The sequence below is a fragment of the Hyaena hyaena genome, unplaced genomic scaffold (assembly GCF_003009895.1).
Source record: "Hyaena hyaena isolate Hyena2069 unplaced genomic scaffold, ASM300989v1 scaffold_263, whole genome shotgun sequence".
Classification (NCBI taxonomy): Eukaryota; Metazoa; Chordata; class Mammalia; order Carnivora; family Hyaenidae; genus Hyaena; species Hyaena hyaena.
In genome coordinates, this window is record NW_024080897.1 from 368,147 (window position 1) to 388,527 (window position 20,381).

The 20,381-nt window shown below is 40.4% G+C and overlaps 1 protein-coding gene across 1 annotated transcript in view; it reads left to right on the forward strand.

Annotated features, from left to right (window-relative positions):
- The window catches only part of GPC6 (glypican 6), a gene marked incomplete at its 5' end in the record, with an annotated part of 354,513 nt that overhangs the window by 246,749 nt on the left and 87,383 nt on the right, over positions 1-20,381 (forward strand). The window contains 2 exons of the mRNA XM_039245705.1: positions 219-349; positions 18,860-19,003. Coding sequence (XP_039101636.1) covers positions 219-349; positions 18,860-19,003 — 275 coding nt within the window. The remainder of the gene's footprint in view (positions 1-218; positions 350-18,859; positions 19,004-20,381) is intronic.

Genomic DNA, 20,381 nt, shown 5'->3' on the forward strand with positions numbered 1-20,381 from the left:
GCCTGCTTCGGATTCTGTGTCTCCCTCTCTCTCTGCCCCTCCCCCACTCATGCTCTGTCTCTCTCTGTCTCAAAAATAAATAAACTAAAAAAAAAATAAATAAATAAATTTTTAATGAATGATTATTTTTCAGCCAGGTGTGTTGGAAATGTTTAAACGCAAACTAACGACCCAGAGCTTCCTATTCCCCTATAAATCATGTTTCTGTGTTTTAACAGATGCAATGCTCTTGGTGGCAGAGCGACTGGAAGGACCATTCAACATTGAGTCTGTCATGGACCCAATAGATGTCAAGATCTCTGAAGCCATTATGAACATGCAGGAAAACAGCATGCAGGTGTCTGCAAAGGTATTTGCTTTAGTCATGTTTCTGCTAATAAGGAGCGTGCAGGAATCTAAAAATGGAGTAACTAGAGATGTCAGCTTGGATTATAAATTCTAATACATCGTCTGAGAGCTTGTCCTGTTGAGCTACAAATTTGCTATCTCATTCAAAATGTCTACCAAAATGGCACTGAGCGAGGAGGCAATCTTTTATTCTCAGCTACTCAATCATAAAGTTTCAGAGAGCCCCAGGAATATTGACTAATCCCTCACATTTGTGAGCAGTTTGGGGGGAATTTTCTTTTTAATATGTTTGAAATCTCTGCACACCCTCAGCCTGTTCTCTCTCTAGGAACTTCTCATTATATCTTCAGCTGTGCAAACCCAGCAAATGTTCTGTATGTTCCGTAGTAAATAATTAAACATTTCATCTGACTTCCTGTTTTAAGATGACCGTGTAACCTTCATTAATGAATCTTTAGGGGAAAGTGCTCCTTTGTATGAAGCCAAGCACACGTTAAAAGAAGAAAAGCACATTGTCATAAATCATATGAGACAGAGTCTGCTGCAGAGTACAAATGCCAGGTGCCCAATTTTTATGTGTCTCCGCTCAGTTGAAGATAAACAGAGCCTGCGTTAAGGGAAATTAAGAAGTTTGCCAAGGGTCTCCAGCCTGTCCCTTCATCGCCTCTTTTCACCCACAATGGTGACTGCACAAAGTTCTTATGTTCTTTTTCCTGGTCCCCTGTCATGAAGCACTAACCAAATCTATATCCGTCCTTTAAACCTGGTTGGTGACTAAGTGATTACGTTTTAACTGAGAGTCATTCACGACAAAATATGTCAGGCAAAGAGATGCATGCTTCACCTTCTTCGATTTTTAAAATCCTTTGTGAAAGAGATTTCAAATATAATCAAGGAGGAAGGGATGTGTGATGGGAAGAAACTGCAGAGCAGAAAGACAGCCATGGAATCAGACTAGGTCTCCTTGGACGAGTCTGAATCAAGCCAGATTTGGGCTTTTCAGGGTGAACTGATAGGAAGCAGGGTAAGAAAGCGTCTGGCCTGGGTCCCTTTCTCTCTGTCCTTGGAAGAGGAACAAGCCAAACGTTTCATAGGCCAAGATCTGGGTTGTAATGAGCTTTGGGGGAGCCTGTGTGAGGGAGGATGCTCCAAATTACCACCACCTGTTGTGGAAATAGCCCATTGGGGGAGTTCCTCAAAAAGCTATTTTCTTTCTTTCCCGGGAAAAAAATGGCAATCATTTATTCCTCTCAAATCGATTGCTTAGACGGGGATTCGTGTTGTTTTGTGAGGCCACTATCTCAGCATGCTTGAGTCACCAGAGGCTAAGGTTGCTAATATTCAAAGCAGCCCAAGCGTGAGCGGCACACTGACAAAGGTGTCTGCAGTTGGAGGCCATCATACTTCTTAGAAGGATTTGCACTGGAGCGTGAGCATCCGTGTTCAAGTTATTCTGTTAAAAATTCTCGAAGAGGTCAGATGGACTCTCTTTAGTGCAAGAAGGTGGATGAGGCGTTTCTGTGGAATTTGTCCAACTACATTAGAAGCGTAGGGCTGTTAATAAGGAATGTGCTTTTAAAAAGACACATTTCTTGCTAAGAAATGTCAAAATCAGGAGTAGAAATAACATAGGGCATGTAAGAGTACACTCACATGAGAGGAGACAGTAGAGTGGGTCATAAAATACGAAAAATGTCAAATGGGCTAGAAACGAAAAAGGTGTATCTGGTAGCCTTGGCACTGGGCAAAGGGGAGCGAGTTAAGGAAGGGGACGAAGGAGAGGCCCTCCCAGAAAGAAGGATGGGGGGCAGGCTACAGTCTGGAAGAGGGTTTGAGGAAGAGCCAAAGGCAGCCTCGCACGCAGGGAAGAAGTAACAGGTGGTTGGAATTTGGACACATTTAGCAGGAAACACCAGTAGGATTTGCTGAAGGGGTGGATATGTTCCTAAAGAGGCTTTATTGCCTCAAGGGAATGGAATTTGGAAATAGGTAGCTTCATTTTCCATATAAACCACATCGATGAAGTCACGAATGAACGAAAGTCTAAAATCTACATTCTAGCTAAGAATTGGAGGGTTGCATTCTTCCGATTTCAGAAGCCCCTCAGTCACCCTTGATAAATAAACATTGTCAAGGAATCGAAGTTCTAGATTTCCACACTTCCACCACAGTATTTACATCATCAGACATCCTTGCCTTCTGATACGGCTTTGAGTGAGACCATAAGCTATTTTCTCATTGGGGGGGTGGAGGAGGGGGTGGGCAGACATCCTGCGCGTTGTAAAGCTTACAAATTAAAATGACTTTTTGCTCTAGGATATGATCGGCATCTCCTTGGAAAATCATTTATCTTATTACAACCAGGGGCTAATAGAAGACATTCCAGAGCCTCTTTCCGAAAAGCAACAGTATTTATCACTACTAGACCATAGGTGTTGAATGCTTACTGCAAGTAAGCGACGGTACTCGGCTTTATATGGTTCATGTTACCCAATATTTATAGCAATGCTTATGATGAGATAGGATTTCCCCCTTATTTTCCAGATAAGGAGACCAAGGCTTAGAAAGGTTAAGTAACTTACAAACCCCTCATGGTGCATGAGGAGTGCATAGAAGGGTGTCTGGCGACAGAGCCCACTTTGCTAGATCACTGGTTACCACGATGAGGTGCTCCCAAAGCCAGTCTCTCACAAGGGTGGAGTTCAGCAAATCTGTGCTGAACAGATAAAATATTAAGAGAAAGTTCAAAGACTTTCAGTCATACCTTCATGAGAAGCTGAGGAAACAGAGTGACAAAACCAGAAGGACCCAAGTTGTCTGTCTTTCTGTCCAATTCCCTTCATAACTGTGCCTCACACTTCCCACCATGCTGAATTCTCATGAAAGAGTTCTCTTGTGTAGCCTCATCACGTACTGCTTCCAGCCTTTCCTGGGGCGGTGGTAGTACAAAGTATAAAAGTCTACTTTTGTCTCCCTTTTACTCTCTGAAGGCCGAAGACGAACACACTGCAGTTTCAGAAAAAGAAATTCCCCTCTCTAATGGTTCTCCTCATATCTGTAGGAGGGAACAGCTCATCTTTTGTGCCCAGTCACGGACCCTAAATTAGTGGGATTTACCGACCAATGGAAAGATCTGTTCTCACCATGCATGCTCCAATCTTATCTTAGATCTGTTTTTATAGATATTATCAAATCCTTTTTCCTCTCCTATTTAGCCCACAACTAACCTGTTATCTGTAAGGGACACTGACATTCCTTTCCAAAAATACATTGGTTAGGGGCGCCGTGCTCAATCAGAAGAATATGCAACTCTGATCTTAGGATCATGAGTTTGAGCCCTACACTGGGTGTGGAGATCACCTAAATAAATAAATAAAGTTAAAAAAATACATTGGCTATATGAAGTTGTATAATCCAGGTATAATATTTTAGGAATAACATTATAGCACTTATTTTAAACTCTTGGTTTGTATATTCTTTGTATAATATTATGTTATATAACATATTACATATATCATTGTATGTGTATATACACATTTAAGTTTGTTTTTTTTTTGAGAGACAGATAGAGAATGAGCAGGAGAGGGGCAGAGAGAGAGGGAAACAAAATCTCAAGCAAGCTCCACGTTGTCAGCACAGAGCCTAGCGTGAGGCTTGAACTCATGAACCATGAGATCACAACCTGAGCCTTAATCAAGAGTCAAATGCTTAACTGACTGAGCCACCCAGGGGCCCCTGTATATATACAATTTTAAAGACTTGAGACAAAAGCATGTTAAAATTTGGTTGCCTCTTTTTGGGCAAATAATCACCTAGTAACATGATAATCATCATTGCCAGCATTAGTTGAGCACTTATTATATTTATTCAACAAATACCCTCTCATGTACCAAGCCTGAGGAATATGGTAGAGGACAAAACAGATCCTCTGCCTGATGTCAGTTTCTTTCTAGATGCTTTATGTATTTGTCTCAAACCCTTGCTGCAATCTTGCAGAACATCCATGTCCTGATTTTATAGGTAAAGAGTGTTAAATTCACAGAAATTAAGTAGCCTGCCTGAGGTCATGCAACTAACAAGGGACAGAGCTGGGATTACTACCGCAAACAGTCTGATCCAAAGAAAAAAGACTTTCCCAGTGTGCCACTGTTTCTTCGGGGTCTTCCCACCTGGTCCAGACATACTTCAGCCCTGGGGAAAACAGCCTTCGAAGAGAGGGCTATTGCCCAACACATACCACAGAGAACCTTCCCCAATGAGAAACACATGCTGTTAGTTCTTCAAGTCCCAACCAAACAACCTTATCACATTCACCGACTTAACAATCTTCATCACACACAGGAAAGTGCCCTCATTATTCCACCACCTCTGTTACCTACCCAAATCAAAGAACTTTGCAGGTCTGTGGAAATTCCCCAAGGGAAGGGAGAACAAAACTTGCTGCGTCCCTGCCTGTGAACTGCAGATGTGTTGATAGTCTCCTTCCAATCCTATCAGGGAAGATGAAACTGATCTCACTCGATATAATTTAACTGTATTAGGAATAATTTCAAACCTAATCCAGGAAAAGATTGGTTTGTCAGATATAATCTAATTTAAGAAGGGAGACATTAAATTCCAATTGAAACCATCCATTCAATTAATGCTTATTACAGAAGAGGGTAGAACCCATTACGGAAGAACAGTGTGGCCTTCAGGTACTTAATTTTCTCCAGACGATTCTTTCTGAATCTCCAGCACAAATGAAGATTTAAAAAAAGAAAAAGAAAAGAAAAAAAAAACTAAGAGGATAGAAAAGAGAATGTAATAATATCTGCATCTAGGTAGTGGGTTTTAGTTTCCTCATCTGTGAAATGAAGGGTTCTTTGAAATGTGCTTTTCTGGTTCTGCTCAGCTGATAGTGTTGTGAACATTATCTTTTTATCTCTTCACTACTGGTTAGGTTTCCTTTTTGAGCACCCAAATATTTTTCTTTGGATCTTTTGTCTTTCGAAACATTCAGAGGCAAATGATATCACATGTGGAAACTAATGTTTTTTCAGATACGAGGACAGTGTTTAGAATTTAGCTCAAATAAGTATATTTTTATTCCAGTGGTGTTTACCTTTACTTTGAGCTCCTAGATTCTGTGTGCCTTCATAAGGCAGTAAGCATCTTCTTTCTCGTGTTGTGGTTATTTGCACACTTACCCTCTCCTTCCCAAGATTAAAAATTATTTGAGGACAGGAGCTACATCTTACTTGTTCTTACATTCTGTAGACAGTAAGCATCTTCTTTCTCGTGTTGTGGTTATTTGCACACTTACCTTCTCCTTCCCAAGATTAAAAATTATTTGAGGACAGGAGCTACGTCTTACTTGTTCTTACATTCTGTAGACAGCCATTCTATTGCATCATTGTACACATGGAAAACACAGTGTATTTTGCTGAGCTGAATTTGGAACATGAAAGTATAATACCAGAGAGACTTCAACATTAAAGAATAGAAAAAAACTTAAAATGTATTTGAAGTCAGTCTAGTATTCTTTCAAATAGGGTAAAGGTTAAGGGATACTTGGGTGGCTCAGTCAGTTAAGCGTCTGACTTCAGCTCAGGTCATGATCTCACAGTTGGTGAGTTCGAACCCCGCATCGGGCTCTGTGCTGACAGCTCAGAGCCTGGAGCCTGCTTCAGATTCTGTGTCTCTCTCTGTCTCTCTCAAAAATAAATAAACAGTAAAAAATATAAATAAATAAAATAAAATAGCATAAAGGTTACATGATCAGATTTTGACATCAGACAGACCTAGGATCTGGTTTTCACTGGTTGTGCAGTTTGGGGCAAAATATTTATCTGTCTAAACACAATTAACTCACATTAAAAATGAAGATGCTAGGGGTGCCCGGGTGGCTCAGTTGGTTGAGTGTCCAACTTCAGCTCAGTTCATGATCTCACTGTTCGTGAGTTCAAGCCCCACATCGGGCTCTATGCTGACAGTCAGGGCCTGGAGCCTGCCTCAGATTCTGTGTCTCCCTCTCTCTCTCTGCCCCTCCCCTGCTTGCACTCTGTCTCTATCTCTCAAAAATAAAGAAACATTAAAAAAATTATTTTTAATTTAAAAATGAGGATGCTAGGGGCGCCTGGGTGGCTTAGTCAGTTAAGCGTCCGACTTTCGCTTAGGTCATGATCTCGCGGTTCATGGATTCAAGCCCTGCATCGGGCTCTGTGCTGACTGCCAGCTCAGATCCTGGAGCCTATTTCAGTCTGTGTCTCCCTCTCTCTCTGACCCTCCCCTGCTCACGCTGTCTCTCTCTCTCTCCTAGAAATAAAAAAAAAAAAAAAATGAGGATGCTAGTAGTACCTACTCATAGACCTTTGAAAGTAAAATGATATCATCCATGTAAAAAGATTAGCGTGGGAGATATCAAATCAAAACCACTCAGACAAGTTCAGTGTTTTAATTGCTGTTATTGAAAACGTCTATGGTGTGATAAACAGCATTGATTGGCTCTGTGGTTTTGCCTCCTCCATGATGATCTGATCTGTGAGCTTCTCTTTAGCATCTCAGATTCGGAATGCGGGGTGTGATTGATATATATATATATTACACCTGTGCTGAAAGTCTCTGGTGCTCAGTGTTATTTTCAATGGCAGTGAATCACCTTGAAAGGGACACATATTTCTGCATGGCCTGTCACATGGCATGGCATGGCACTGAAGAAATGTCTGATGAACACAAAGCCTTCAGGAGGAAGGGGGCTCAGGGGGATAGTGGAGTGGAAAGAGGCTGTCAGCAACATCCTCCCTACGTGGTGGTGGCATTCAGGGCCGGTACAGCAAAAGGTTTTAGATGAACCCCGCTGGCCTCTGCCTAATAGCACATTATTCTTACATTACAGGAATAATTGGCCTGCTGCATTGACAAGTAGCTCAACTCCTTCTGCCTGATTTCTGAGAAATAAAGCAAATGGCTATACTATTTATAAAGTTCTATTTCTATTTCTCCCTCAGTTTTTTTTTTAATGTTTATTTTTGAGAGGGAGACAGACAGAGCACAAGCAGGGGAAGGGCAGAGAGAGAAGAAGACACAGAATCTGAACCAGGCTCCATGCTCTGGGCTGTCAGCACAGAGCCCGACACGGGGCTCGAACCCACAAACTGCAAGATCATGACCTGAGCCAAAGTCAGAGGCTTAACTGACTGGGCCACCCAAGTGCCCTGTTCAGTTTTGTTTTTAAAAGAAAAGAGGGATTGCTCAATGATGTCTCGATTCAGAATACTCAGAATAGTTTCTCTGGTTTTTCAACATTTCAAAGTTTATATTCTGCCCGTCGGCTCTTACTTATAATATTTCACCAAGAAGCAATGACCTCCTTGAAACATCTATTATTCTTTGATTTCTCCCTTTCTATACAGAAAACCAGAATCTGTTCTATTCCTGTTTGTGACATCACTGGATAATAGAGCTAGAGTTTTCAGATGCTACATACAAAGAAAAGAAAGGAAGAAAAAAAAAAAGACATCTTTTCTTATAAAGTAAAATGAAAGTTTGAGAAAAATGCCTGCAATGCATTAAAAGAAATGCATCCCAAGCAAACTAGTTTTAACTTTCCTTCCATGTAAAAGGGATTTAAAAAAAAAAAAAAAAAAAAAAAAAACTTTCCCTCCTTTTGATGATAAAGGGAAACTCCTGATTATCTCTAACCTTTGGAGATTTATCTTAAGAGTTTTCCTTCACTTTAACTTCAGGGCAAAAGATGAGAAGATTACGTTTAATGAAGCCTACTCAAGAATAGATGATTGAAACTCAAATTCAGTTTTTTAACATTCAGCATGTTCTTAAAAACAGAGGAAGACACCTTCCCACTCGCCTGACAGACAGTCTTCTTCCAACACCCCCCTACTTTAAAGAAGAGAGCTCCTTCCTTAGAATCGTGCTTCCCAGGGGCCATGGATGGCCATGTTGGAGCAATTCGGTAGGCGCTGCCCAGCCTTACCCACACATGGTCATCCCCAACTCTTAGTGACAGGCGACCCTGCTGGCTTCGGAGTCTGTGTCCCAGCCAACCTCCATTGAAACATAGGCAGGAGCTACCTCTGTGTGTTTACAGTAACTTCTTCTGCCAGAAAGTTTTGAATCATATGGCTTCCTGTAAGCCTTTTTCTTCTAACATGTTTTCCATGTCTCTTTCGTTTCATCTCATTATCCAGAATAGATCTTCAAACACCAGCCAAGTAGCTTAGATATCTTACAAAGTGAAAATCCATCATTTTGTTATTAATCCACAGATCCTGTTAGCTAGACAAAATGTCTTTAAAACTTGGTGTGCATGGGGGTGGGTGAGAAGAAGAGCTCTTGTGCAGAAAAGTGGGATGTCCTCGGACACAGTGTTCTGACTTTGCTACAGGGATGGAAAAGCTTTCCATCTCGAATATCTCCCTTTCCAGACTACTCTGGGCTTGTTTACCTGACAGTCAGCCACACACCTCCACCTGCCACCCTCAATCACCTTGTCCAAAACCATACTCGGGTCCTCCCACAGTCTCCCTCCCCGGAGAGAGTGCCCTCTGCCACACCTCGACCTAGACAGAAAACCAGCTGACTCCTCAACTTCTCCTTCTCCCTCACCATCACAGTCTATGACTGATGTCCACTGATCCGTCATTCTCAGTCTCTTTTGAATCCATCCACAGCGACTCCCTGAATTTTATCATCACATGGATTATAGCCTCCTAATTTATTCCCTGCCTTTGGTTTTGCCACACTCCAATCCATTCTCCACAGTCACCGGAAGGGTTGCTAAAAATGCAAATATGTTCACATCACTCCCCTGCTCACCAGCTTCCCATGGTTCTCAGGCACAATGTTGTCCTTAGCCTGACTCTCCAGCCCACTGCTCACCACCCCCTCCACGCGGGATTATTAAAGCAAATGTTTCTTGGGCATTGATTATCTTCTGAGCGCCATCCTGGATGCTGTGGAGGTGGTGGTGAATAAGACCAACAGAGCCTGAGTCCCACTAGACGTTTTAACGTAGGAGGTAAGAGAAGCTCTGTAGATGCCAGGCACACAAGACGGCCTTGGCTCTGTGGCTCAGAAGAACCATCCTCTGTCACCTCCATGCTTTTGCACAAGCTGTTTCCTCATCTCAAGGCATCCTGTCCACTCCACCCTGAACACCAAACATGCACCATTCTGCCAGTATTTCTGGCACATTCCAACTATTTCTTTACTTCCTGGGCAAGATTCGGTGGCATACTGGCAAATGCTTTCACATCCAGCTCTCATTGCAGTAACCATGCAGTCGCCGTGTAAATGCAGTTACGAACCATGTAGTGTTTGCCGATTTCTGTGGTGTAAATATTCCCACCAGGGTGATTTCGTGCTACCAGCTGTCACTGAACGCGGAGTAGCTCACCACAAGACACCGTGGTGTCTCAACCTCAAAGGCCTAGACAATAGTAAGGAAATAGTAAGTAAAGAGGTTTGAGAATATATTGCCTTTGTTTTCCATATAATGTACATAACTTTCTTTAAGTGTATACAGTTTAGCTTTTAATAATCTCTGTCTACTGACTGGTGTGCAGAATTCCTGAAAATTTAACAAGTGGCCTCACGAGCCTGTAAGAGCCAGTGAGACACAGCACTGCTATTCTAGAAATCCTTCTCTGACTCTCCAGTCTGGTTAGTTGCACCTCATGGGTGCCCCTATCGCATATATCGTGATGTAATTGTCTAGTTTCTTGTCAAAACTTTCATGAGAGCAGGGACATGTCCAGGCGGCACCCCTGTCTGGCCACAGTGACACTCAATGAATATTGTTTGAGCGGTGGGTTGAATGGACGATATAGAGCCAGGCAGATGAAATCTACACATCTATGTAAAGTCAGCAAAATGATCTTAAATCTCATAAACAAAGGGCATATAAAAGAATCATTTAGCCAGGCCAAGAAGGTTAAGTTCTCTTTGTCTCCACATTCAAAATACACTTTGTTCAGTTCTTTGTAATTCTTCCCTACTCACCATTTGGGAGAAAATATTAAGGTGTTCTGCTGTTCAAGGAAGACAAACCCTTCAAGGGAAAAAAAATCATCTTCTCAAGCAAATGGAACGAATTTGCTTTTATTGAAGAAACAATTTTACGACGTATGCAAAACATCTGACATATTCTGGAACCAAGCTGCGTAAGCGTTGGGAGGAAATTTTTAAAAACTTAAAACTGACATGGTAGCTGGCGTTTGAAAATTGAAGCCAGTGAAAAGCAGCCAAAGCTGAAACTGATGACTTGACTTGATTCAGTATAACCCGAAATTCTCTTCACGGAGCCCTGAGCCTATCCAGGGACCCTGTGGAGTTTGCCAGACAACTTTGCCAGATCACTGTAATAAGTCTTTAGGGGAAAGAAAGCATGAGTCAGGGAGCAAAGAAAAAGAGAGGAAGAGAGAGGGAAGGGAGCAAGGGAAGGAGGGCGGAGGAAAGAACTCAAGAAAAGAACAGGTTGTTCTGAGGCATTAGAATGAAAACCTGTTTTCTTAAAAAATCAGTCCATAAAGAAAACTGGCACACTAATAAAAAGAAAGAAAAAGAAAAAGCCTTGATATTTAAAATGTTTGTGTAATGAGTATAGTATTTTATATATCTAAAGAAAGAAGTCATTATTAAAAGGTTTTCAGCTTCTATTCAGGAAAACACTGCATGGGATATTAGCAGAAGGCTTTTAGAAACCAGAAACAAAAAATTGTGAAATGAGGCTCTAGGGTGTCAGTTTAATCTTGTGTGGTGGTGATGATATGGCTTTTCTTGCTACAACTCTTAATAAAATGGGGTTTAAAAAATATTTTAACTTATTCACATCTATTTACTAATGCTATGTGGACATCTACTGCACGCCCATTTCTATCTCCGTATTACACTTTTGTGAAAAAGGACCCCAACTCTGTGCTGACTCTAGACAATCAGTGACAAGCAGACCGTTCAACTGCACCAATGGGCAGGTGGTGCTGCTCACCATTTTCACAGAGTGGGAAATCAGAAGGGATGCTTTGCAAACAGCCTGACTTGTCTTCCGCTTTGCTACAAGCCACAGCCATTGCTTGAGACGTGAGCCCAGCTTTCTCCAGAAGCTGTGTCTCTTAGCTCGCCCACTAGCAATCAGAGAGCCAAGCCTGACTATTTTAAACACAGGGTCCTCCGCACTCTAATTGGCTTTCCAAGCACAGTAGGTAGCTGTTATCAAGTGATCAAGAAACAGGGGTCTTTGTTTGTTTGTTTGTTTGTTTGTTTTATTTATCAGTTTAAACAAAGTTGATTTGGTTTTGCTTTAAGTTGGCACAGTAAACGGAATAAGGGAAATTTCAAATGAGTTTTTTACACAGATCCATGATTCATTGTTTTTCCTGAGGTCCAAAGGAAGATATGTTAAACTGATTTTGGAGAGATAATGATTCTTGGAGATAAAGTATATAAAATACATAACACAGTGTCTGGACCATTGTGGACACTCAGCAAGTGTAAGCTCTCTTTCCTTTCCAATCTTGCCTTACAGAAATCTATCTGCTAATCGCCTTCCATAAATGTTTGCAAAAGGGCAAAATTATAACTAAAAATTTCAGTTATCCATAAACTTTTGTTTCCAATTTTTTTTTTTTAAAGAAAAGCAGACACTGTGGAGCACCTGGGTGGCTCAGTCAGTTAAGTGTCCGACTCTTGGTTTCAGCTCAAGTCATGATCTCACAGTTCGTGGGTCTGAGCCCCACATTGGGTTCTTTGCTTACAACAGTGTGAGGCCTGCTTGGGATTCTCTCTCCCTCTCCTTCTGCCCCTCCCCCGCTCAAACGCGCTCTCTCTCTCTCTCAAAATAAGTAAACCAAAACAAAACAAAAGCACATACTGTATGCTAGGAACTCTTACACATTCTGGGATTCTGCAATGAACCAAATATTTAAGATCCAATTCTTCATTAAAAATTACTCATGCATCACTCTGCATAACCCATAGATTTGATTTGTTATTCATTATTCTGCTATTTAGTTATAAATTACTTCAGTTAAAATAATACATTTCTATGCCTCATGTTTTTAGTGTCTTTTCAAAGCATCATACCATTCTGTCTTCCCAGCAGCCATTATAATTGGGGAGAATACGTTACCCCAAGGTCACACAGGTTTAAGGAGAAAGTCTGGACTCTCTTTCATGACCTTTCTCTTACGACACAGCTGTCTCTCATGAAAACAACGGCCACGCTTGGACAAAACATACGTAGAGCCAATGCAGACATGATAGCTTCTCTTTCCTTGGGAACGAATGGGATAGATTTGAATTCCCCAAGTGGTCATCTAACAAACAGTTCACTCATTAACACTGTACTATAAATTAGAATCTAGTAAGTAAATAAAACATTACTTACTCTCAAAATACCAAGTCCAAATAGATCTAGGTAGCATTAACTGCCACCCATATGAATGTAGAAGATTAGAGTTCTGTTTACAAATTTCAAAACGATATATGGGAATAGCAACATCCCACCACGCTAAGAACCCACTGAGCAGAAACTGAGAAGATAGGATTTTTTAATAAAACATAGGAGGCGAGACAGGATTGATCGGCAGCCGCTGCTTATCAGGTCACCAGTAATGACTTCTGTGAATGTATTAACAACCTGCAGAAGACAAAGAGATATAGGTATAAAGTCACAGGTGCTTCTGAAAGAGTGCATACCGTGTTGTTTTATTTCAAGGGAAATACGTTAAGATACTGAGATGTCCTTAAGGGGAAACAGCTTAATTCTAAAACCGAAGACACAGCACTCCAACCTATTATCAACACACCTTCCTGTCTTTCTCACCTCTCAGAAACAATAAAATATCTCTTCTTTCAGAACTTTCTGGCTTTAACATCAGCTTCCTTAATCTCAGAATGCCAGCATACTCCTGAGACATTATTTTAGTAATCCACTTAAGAGAGAGAATTCATAAGGCGGATATGTTCCCCAAATCCACAGGTTTTGTGAGCCCCCCAGGCAGGAAGGAAAACTCCTTTGTACACTTGTGACAGCTGTCTACACTGGACTGCCGACTACTTTTCCAAATCACAGTGGTCTCCCCATCCGTGGTTTCAGTTACCCGCACTCACGTGATCCCAAAGCAGATGATCTCCATTCTGACGTACCTTCCTCCGTCAGGAGGCCACCATTAGTCTACACCATGTCACAGCGTCTAAGTCACTCACCTCACTTCATCTCATGTAGGCATTTTATCTTCTCACCTCATCGCAGGAAGAAGAGTGAGTGCAGGAACAGTAAGATGTTTGAGGGGTTGGGGGACCACATTCACATAACTTTTATGATGCATTTTATTATAGTTGTTCAATTTTATTGTGTGCTATTGTTGTTTATCTCTTCCTGTGCATAATTTATAAATTAAGCTTTATCATAAGTACATATGTATAGGAAAAGCATAGTATATATAAGATTTGATTCTATTTTTGGTTTCAGGCATTCACTGGGGGTCTTGGAACATATCCCCCATGGATAAGGGAGGAAACCACTGTATCTAGTTATCTATTACAACATCTCTTGGAGGAAGACAGGCAGAAGATAATACCGATTCTATTTCTTCAAGGAATAAAGCTTATGATTTGTTCCACAATGAGGTGGCTTACCTGCAACTGTGCTCTCTAGAAACTTCTGTTGTGTTGTAAAGAAAAGACCATTAGTGACTTAAAAATGGTATTTCTTCTCTTGAATTAAAAGGTAGTGGAGAGGGGCGCCTGAGTGTCAGTTAAGCATCCGACTCTTGATTTCGGCTCAGGTCGTGATCTCACGGTTTGTGAGCTCAAACTCTGTGCTGTTAACTCAGAGCCTGCTTGGAATTCTCTCTCTCCCCCTCTCTCTCTGCACCTCCCCCATGCCGCCATGCTCTCATTTTCTCTCAAAATAAATAAATAAACTGTAAAAAAAATTTTTGAAGGGCACATTCATTATTGGAGGGAATGTAAATTGGTGCAGCCTCTCTAGAAAATACAATAGTTTCTTAAAAACGTAAAAGTAGAACTACCATGCAGTCCAAGAATTTCACTTCTGGATATTTATCCAAAGAACATAAAGACGCCAGTTTGAAAAAATATATGTACCCCTATGTTTATCGTAGCACAATAGCTGAGCTGTGGAAGCAACCTAACTATTGATCAATAGATGAGTGGACAAAGAAGTTATATATATATATATATATATATATATATATATATATATATACACATACATACATGTATATGTGTGTGTGTATATATATAGTGTATATATGTATGTATATATACATACACACACATATATATAATTATATATCACATATATATAATGGAATATTACCTAGCCATAAAAAAGAATGAGATCTTGCATTTGCCACAACAGGGATGGCCCTAGAGGATTGTGCTAAGTGAAATAAGTCAAACAGAGAAAGACAAATACAACCATAGGATTTCCCTTATATGTGCAATCTAAAGAACTAAAGAAGACAAGACAAAACAGAGGCTAATAGAAAGAAGAAACACAGTTGCTAGAAGGGAGGAGGGTGTCATAGGTGAAGAGGATTAAGAGGTACAGACTACCAGTGATAAAATAAATAAGCCACAGGGATGTAAAGTACAGCATAGGGAATATAGACAGTATTATTGTAATAACTTTCTGTGGTGATAGACGGCAACTAGAAGTAGTGAGGTGAACATTTATAATATATAAAAATAGTGATTCACTATGTCATACACCTGAAAGGAATATAATGTAAGTATATATTCAACTTTAAAAATACAACTCAACTTTTAAAAATTGCTTCATCTAAAAAAAAAAAAAAAGAAGACAAGTAGTGGAAGTAGCATGGATTCACAAACACCTGTAAGTAAATGCATCTAATCTCAGTGTAACACCTGAATCACTTCTATGGGTTGGTTAGAACACCCTTCACTGTGTACCCCAGAGTGTGTTCCTTGGAACCCCCATCTTGTGAGAATCCCCCCGTGCTTCCTGGGGAGCCAGAGGCCAAATGATGTGGGCAAGGCTGCAAATGACCTCCTCCCGTTTGATGAGTCAGAACACGCATTCACATGACAAAGTCCTACTGCCCTAAGCACCTAACTTAACTTTGACCCAAGAAATTTACTGCATATGTAACAACTGTTAACAACCCTTGGAAGTAATATTTTGTGGAAAACATTTAAGAAACATCAGCCCAGATAGTTTTTCCCCCTCAAGTCCACTTACTCACAAAACAAAACTTCTAGAAAGAAACAGATTGTAGAATAACATAATTAGCTAATTAATTGTCAAGCACTTACTTTTCCCAACACTGGCTTCTATTTTCCTGTCTTATGTATTGGGTTTTATCATCATGGCCTATCTGTGTGGTAAATAATGGTGTTGTTCCCACCTGACAGAGGAGGAAACTGAAGTTAAGGGAGGACCCTGGATGTTGGCAGGGCACTGGGCTGTCCTCAGCCCCACATGCCACCTATCAACATGCTTGCCCTTGGTGAGTGCAACAAGACTTTAAATATCGCCTTAGGCTAATGATCCAAATCTATACCGCCAACCCTGCCCACTCCTCAGAATCCAATTTTCATGTGACCTAACCTCATGGAACCTTTCACTTTACTGACTCACATTATTCCCCATCTCTTTCTTCCCTTATTCAAAATATAATATACTGGGGTACTCAGGCCACAGGAAAAACAGCTTATTGGTCCTTTATAATAACATAGCCTTGAGCCTTGTGAGCCCAGAACTTTGTCTAACTCTATCGCTCCCATCGCAAGCTCCGAAAATTGTCTGAGACGGTCCAAATGTCCTGCAAAAGACTTCCTTTTGTCAACTACCCCATGAACCCCATGTTTGAGAAACATGTTGTCTCACTAACAGGTTGCATGGATTAGAAATGGAATCACTGATTTTCACTTTATAACTCATCTCAATAATATGACAGATATATATGTTAAGACATGGTCTCTGCATTGAGAATCAGACAAGAGATTTTAATCACTCCCGAGCAATGACAGGGTGAATGAGTGCTCTGGTCTCCTTTGCAACTGTTCCTTTCTGGTTTCCGAAAACCAGCCCTTGACCCCTGGGAATGGCACCTCTACACTGAAGGGTCTCTTTATGGCAGTTCCTTTCTTTCTAAGGGTAAAATAGAATCTGTGTTGAAGGATCTTCAAGATTCATATCCTGACAAATTGCAACAGATTTTTCTGTAAGTCCCCAGCCGAGGACGGGGTGAGATGTGGCTTCCATTATAATTACAAGTCGGTGTTTCCTCCCATTTGGGTCATACTCTCAACAATTTCTTCACTGAAGCCATCTTAAAAATATAAATAACAGAAAGCTACTGGGCTACATTGACTTACTCATGTCCTATTATTATAATTAACACTCTCAAAAAAAAAAAAATCAAACAAGTGGTAAAGTTCTCTGCTGTGATGAAATATCTCCCCCGGGGCCCTAATTCTCTTTCAGGGCATTTTTTGTTGCTTTGATTTAATTTAAACCAGAGAAGCCAGATTTTTTCCCAAAGGGCAAATTAAGAAGGTCTGTTAACTCTTTCAGCACTCTGCTTCAAGAAACCCCAACAAGGCCATTAGCATTGTTTTGCCCTAGGCTTTACACTTTCTAAAAGTCAGCTATCATATTCAGAGCAATCCAAAATAGCACACTCAACAAAACCCTGGAGCTTTGGAAATGTTAATACCCTCTATCAGCAATGACCTTGCCGCTGGGAAGTGATGGAGGCACTAGGGAGAAAAGGGCCCACTAGCTTTATCGCACCGGTTTACACCATCAACTTCAGAAATTGTGTGAGAGAAGAAGAATCAATAGTGTGTTAAGACCAGTCTCGAAGAATGCCAAGACAAAGTGCTTCCGCTCTGCAAAATGCTGAGCTGAAGGAGAACTTTTGAATACAACAAAAGAGGAATTAGCTGTAGTGGTACAACTGAATGAATTGTGTCTGGAGATGGCAGTTGTCATTGCGAATGGCAATGGCACTCGCGCGCTCTCTGTGTACTTCAGTAGAATCCCATAGTGCACATGATGAAACGTGCTTATGTCAGAGTCAACGCGGAATCAAATTACAAAACCAAAAGGAATACATTCTGAACATACACAGGCAGGTTGAGAATTAGCTGACGTAGATAGTCGCAGAAAGTTGACCCAAATAAGTGTAAAAATGGAAGAAACATGAAGCTGAACTGCATCAGAATTCCTGAAAATGTTGCTATAGTTTCTGTAATTCTAGGAATGGGATCCTCTCCTGATGCCCAGCAGAGAGTACGAAGCGTCTAAAAACAGCCAAAGACGCATCTTCACCCCACTATGAGTGAAATCACTATGGAAAAGAGCTGGTTGCTCGGTCCCTAAGATCATTACAGTGAAATGTTTGATTTCCCACAGCAAACCTAATTGTGACATGAACAGCTGTCAACAACAAAATTAGAGGGTTCTGTCATTATAGGGATTTTACCACATGGGCTTGTCCTATTTCCACACCGTGGCTCCAGAGAAGGTTTTCAAAGAACAGACGTTTTCATTATTCAAAAGGGAGTCACTCACTTTATTTGGCCTTCTATGCTGTACAGGAAATACATTTGTCACCATAACAGGAATCCCAAACGGATATTTGCTGAATGCCAAATGCAAGTACGTGAAAATGTCTCGGACACAATTCGTTTAATCCTGAAATCATCCTGTGACGTAATGATTGTAATTCCTGTTTTTAATACAGCCGGTGTTCATTATTTGTGGTATTTATGTTTCATAAAGTTGCTACACATACTGAATGAGCACATACTGAACTGATGGAGACACAGGGCTAGGCTCCCACAGGCTTTTAGTCACCTTTTGGTCAACCAACCAATACATAACCTTATTTAAGATCGTATATTTATACTATAACTCCTGCCTGAACAAAGTTTATCTCACACACATGTTTACTCCATATGGTACATCACAGCCCCTTGTGCTCAGGTACACTAGACACTAAGCTTGGGGACCATTTTAAACAGGGAAATTGCCAAGTAAAAGCACAGAACTGTGGAAAATGTGGCACTAAATAGGCCACAGAAATGACACTTGTTTTCAGCGTACAAGCTGAGTCAAGAAGGCAGAGTGTAACTTGCCTTGGCTTCATCTGGGCACATGTCTGTAGGGCCACTCTGCCCATGTCTGCGGAAGTGCACGAGTATCAACTTTGGACTTACACAGTAATTTAGCGGGTTGGTAAATTCACAGTACAGAATTGGTAAATAATGAGGTTTGACTGTATGTGTTGAAAATAAAAGCCAGGGCATGCAGTCGGGCACCCCGTATCTGTCTAGTCAGTTCTTTCCATTATATTAATGGTTGTAGTTGTTTAAGTTTAGAGATTAGAGTTGATTGGAGGTCAGAGTCCCAGGAACAATGGTAAAGCCAACCCACTGCATGCTTCTACACCATGGTCTTAGGAAGAGATTCATTGTGTAACTTTCTTGACCTCTCCAATGGTTCTTCCAGGTCTTTCAGGGATGCGGTCAACCCAAACCTGCTCCAGCCCTCAGATCTGCTCGCTCAGCTCCTGAAAATTTTAATACGAGGTTCAGGCCTTACAATCCCGAGGAGAGACCAACAACCGCTGCAGGCACGAGCTTGGACCGGCTGGTGAGTTCTTGGGATTGATGGCCATGGTGGGCACTTCCCGTTACCAGGGTTATTCTTTAGAAGACATGATTTGACTCTGAAAACGTTGGTGGTAAAAGTCATCTCATTCTTGTATCTGCTCCTGGTCTTAATTAGAATATTGAAAAATAATGAGATCTTCCCTTGATGTCATGAATTAGATTATTTAAGGCATCTTATCACTATTAATCCACCGATGCAGTCGCCAAATTTTCAACTTCATATTTCTTCTAAAATATTAATCTGAAGACCAAGATACTATGTCTTCCGGAGATATAATTACAATAGCACATTTCTTATTCCTCTGCTTCTGTTATTTATTCAGTTACAAAACAGTGTGATTTTACTAAGTGTTCTTGTGTACAAAGTTTTCTGTTTGAAAGACCTTGCCAAGAGACCTGAGTCAATGTCACTACCATTTTTTCTTTATTGTGTGTCTTTAAAAAGTTGGAATCCTGAGAAATAGTCCCTTTTGGATCCAGTTAAATGTGTGTCAGAGGACTGAATGATATCTACCAACAAAGCAAGTTACTTGGAGAATACAACCATAAACATAGTAAACACCATTTTTAATGTGTTTTAAAAATCAAATTTTGCTGTAAAAAATTAAAAGCTCATAATTTCAAAGAAACCTGCCCTATTATTTTCAATGCAATTTATAGCACTATAAACAATTTATATACCTGTAATTGTTAGTGATGTCGATGTTGTTTTGCCAATTATCTTGGTATAAAATTAGCAGATAAAAACAGTAAGGTCATAAAATACTTAAACCACATCTGATTATGTCATATACACTCAGATCTCAAGAGTTTCTGGTTATGAAAATACTTTTATTAGTCACTGTTATAAATTACTTTATCATTTTAGTTAATATCCTTCTACAAAGTAGAACTCGTGAGATTAAATTGGTTGAGTTTGGCCTCTCAATAAGTACATCTCAGCATCTCTGTCCATAAAAATCAAATGTGCTTACAACATTAAGGCCTAGCCACAAAGCGCCAAAGTGAAAGGGTAAGTGAAGTCATTAGCCACTAAATTACGTTATAAACTTATTACTGTTTGTTAGCAAATAAAACCCCTCTTCAGTGTAGTTTTCAGAAAGGAGATATTCCAGATTGCTTCAATCTGCTACTTTACCTTCGTCATTTCTATTCTCTATTCACAGTGTCAGGAAGAGCTTTAAATTACTCACCTTTCTTCTTTTAAACAACCAGTTAGACCCCCCCTGAACAACAAGCCAATTGATTAAAAGAAATGATCGTTGTCATTAGATTCTATTTTTGAATTTTCACTTTACAAACTTCTGTATGTTAGGATCCCTTTAACCAAAGCACAAATGGTGAGTACAGATTTGAAT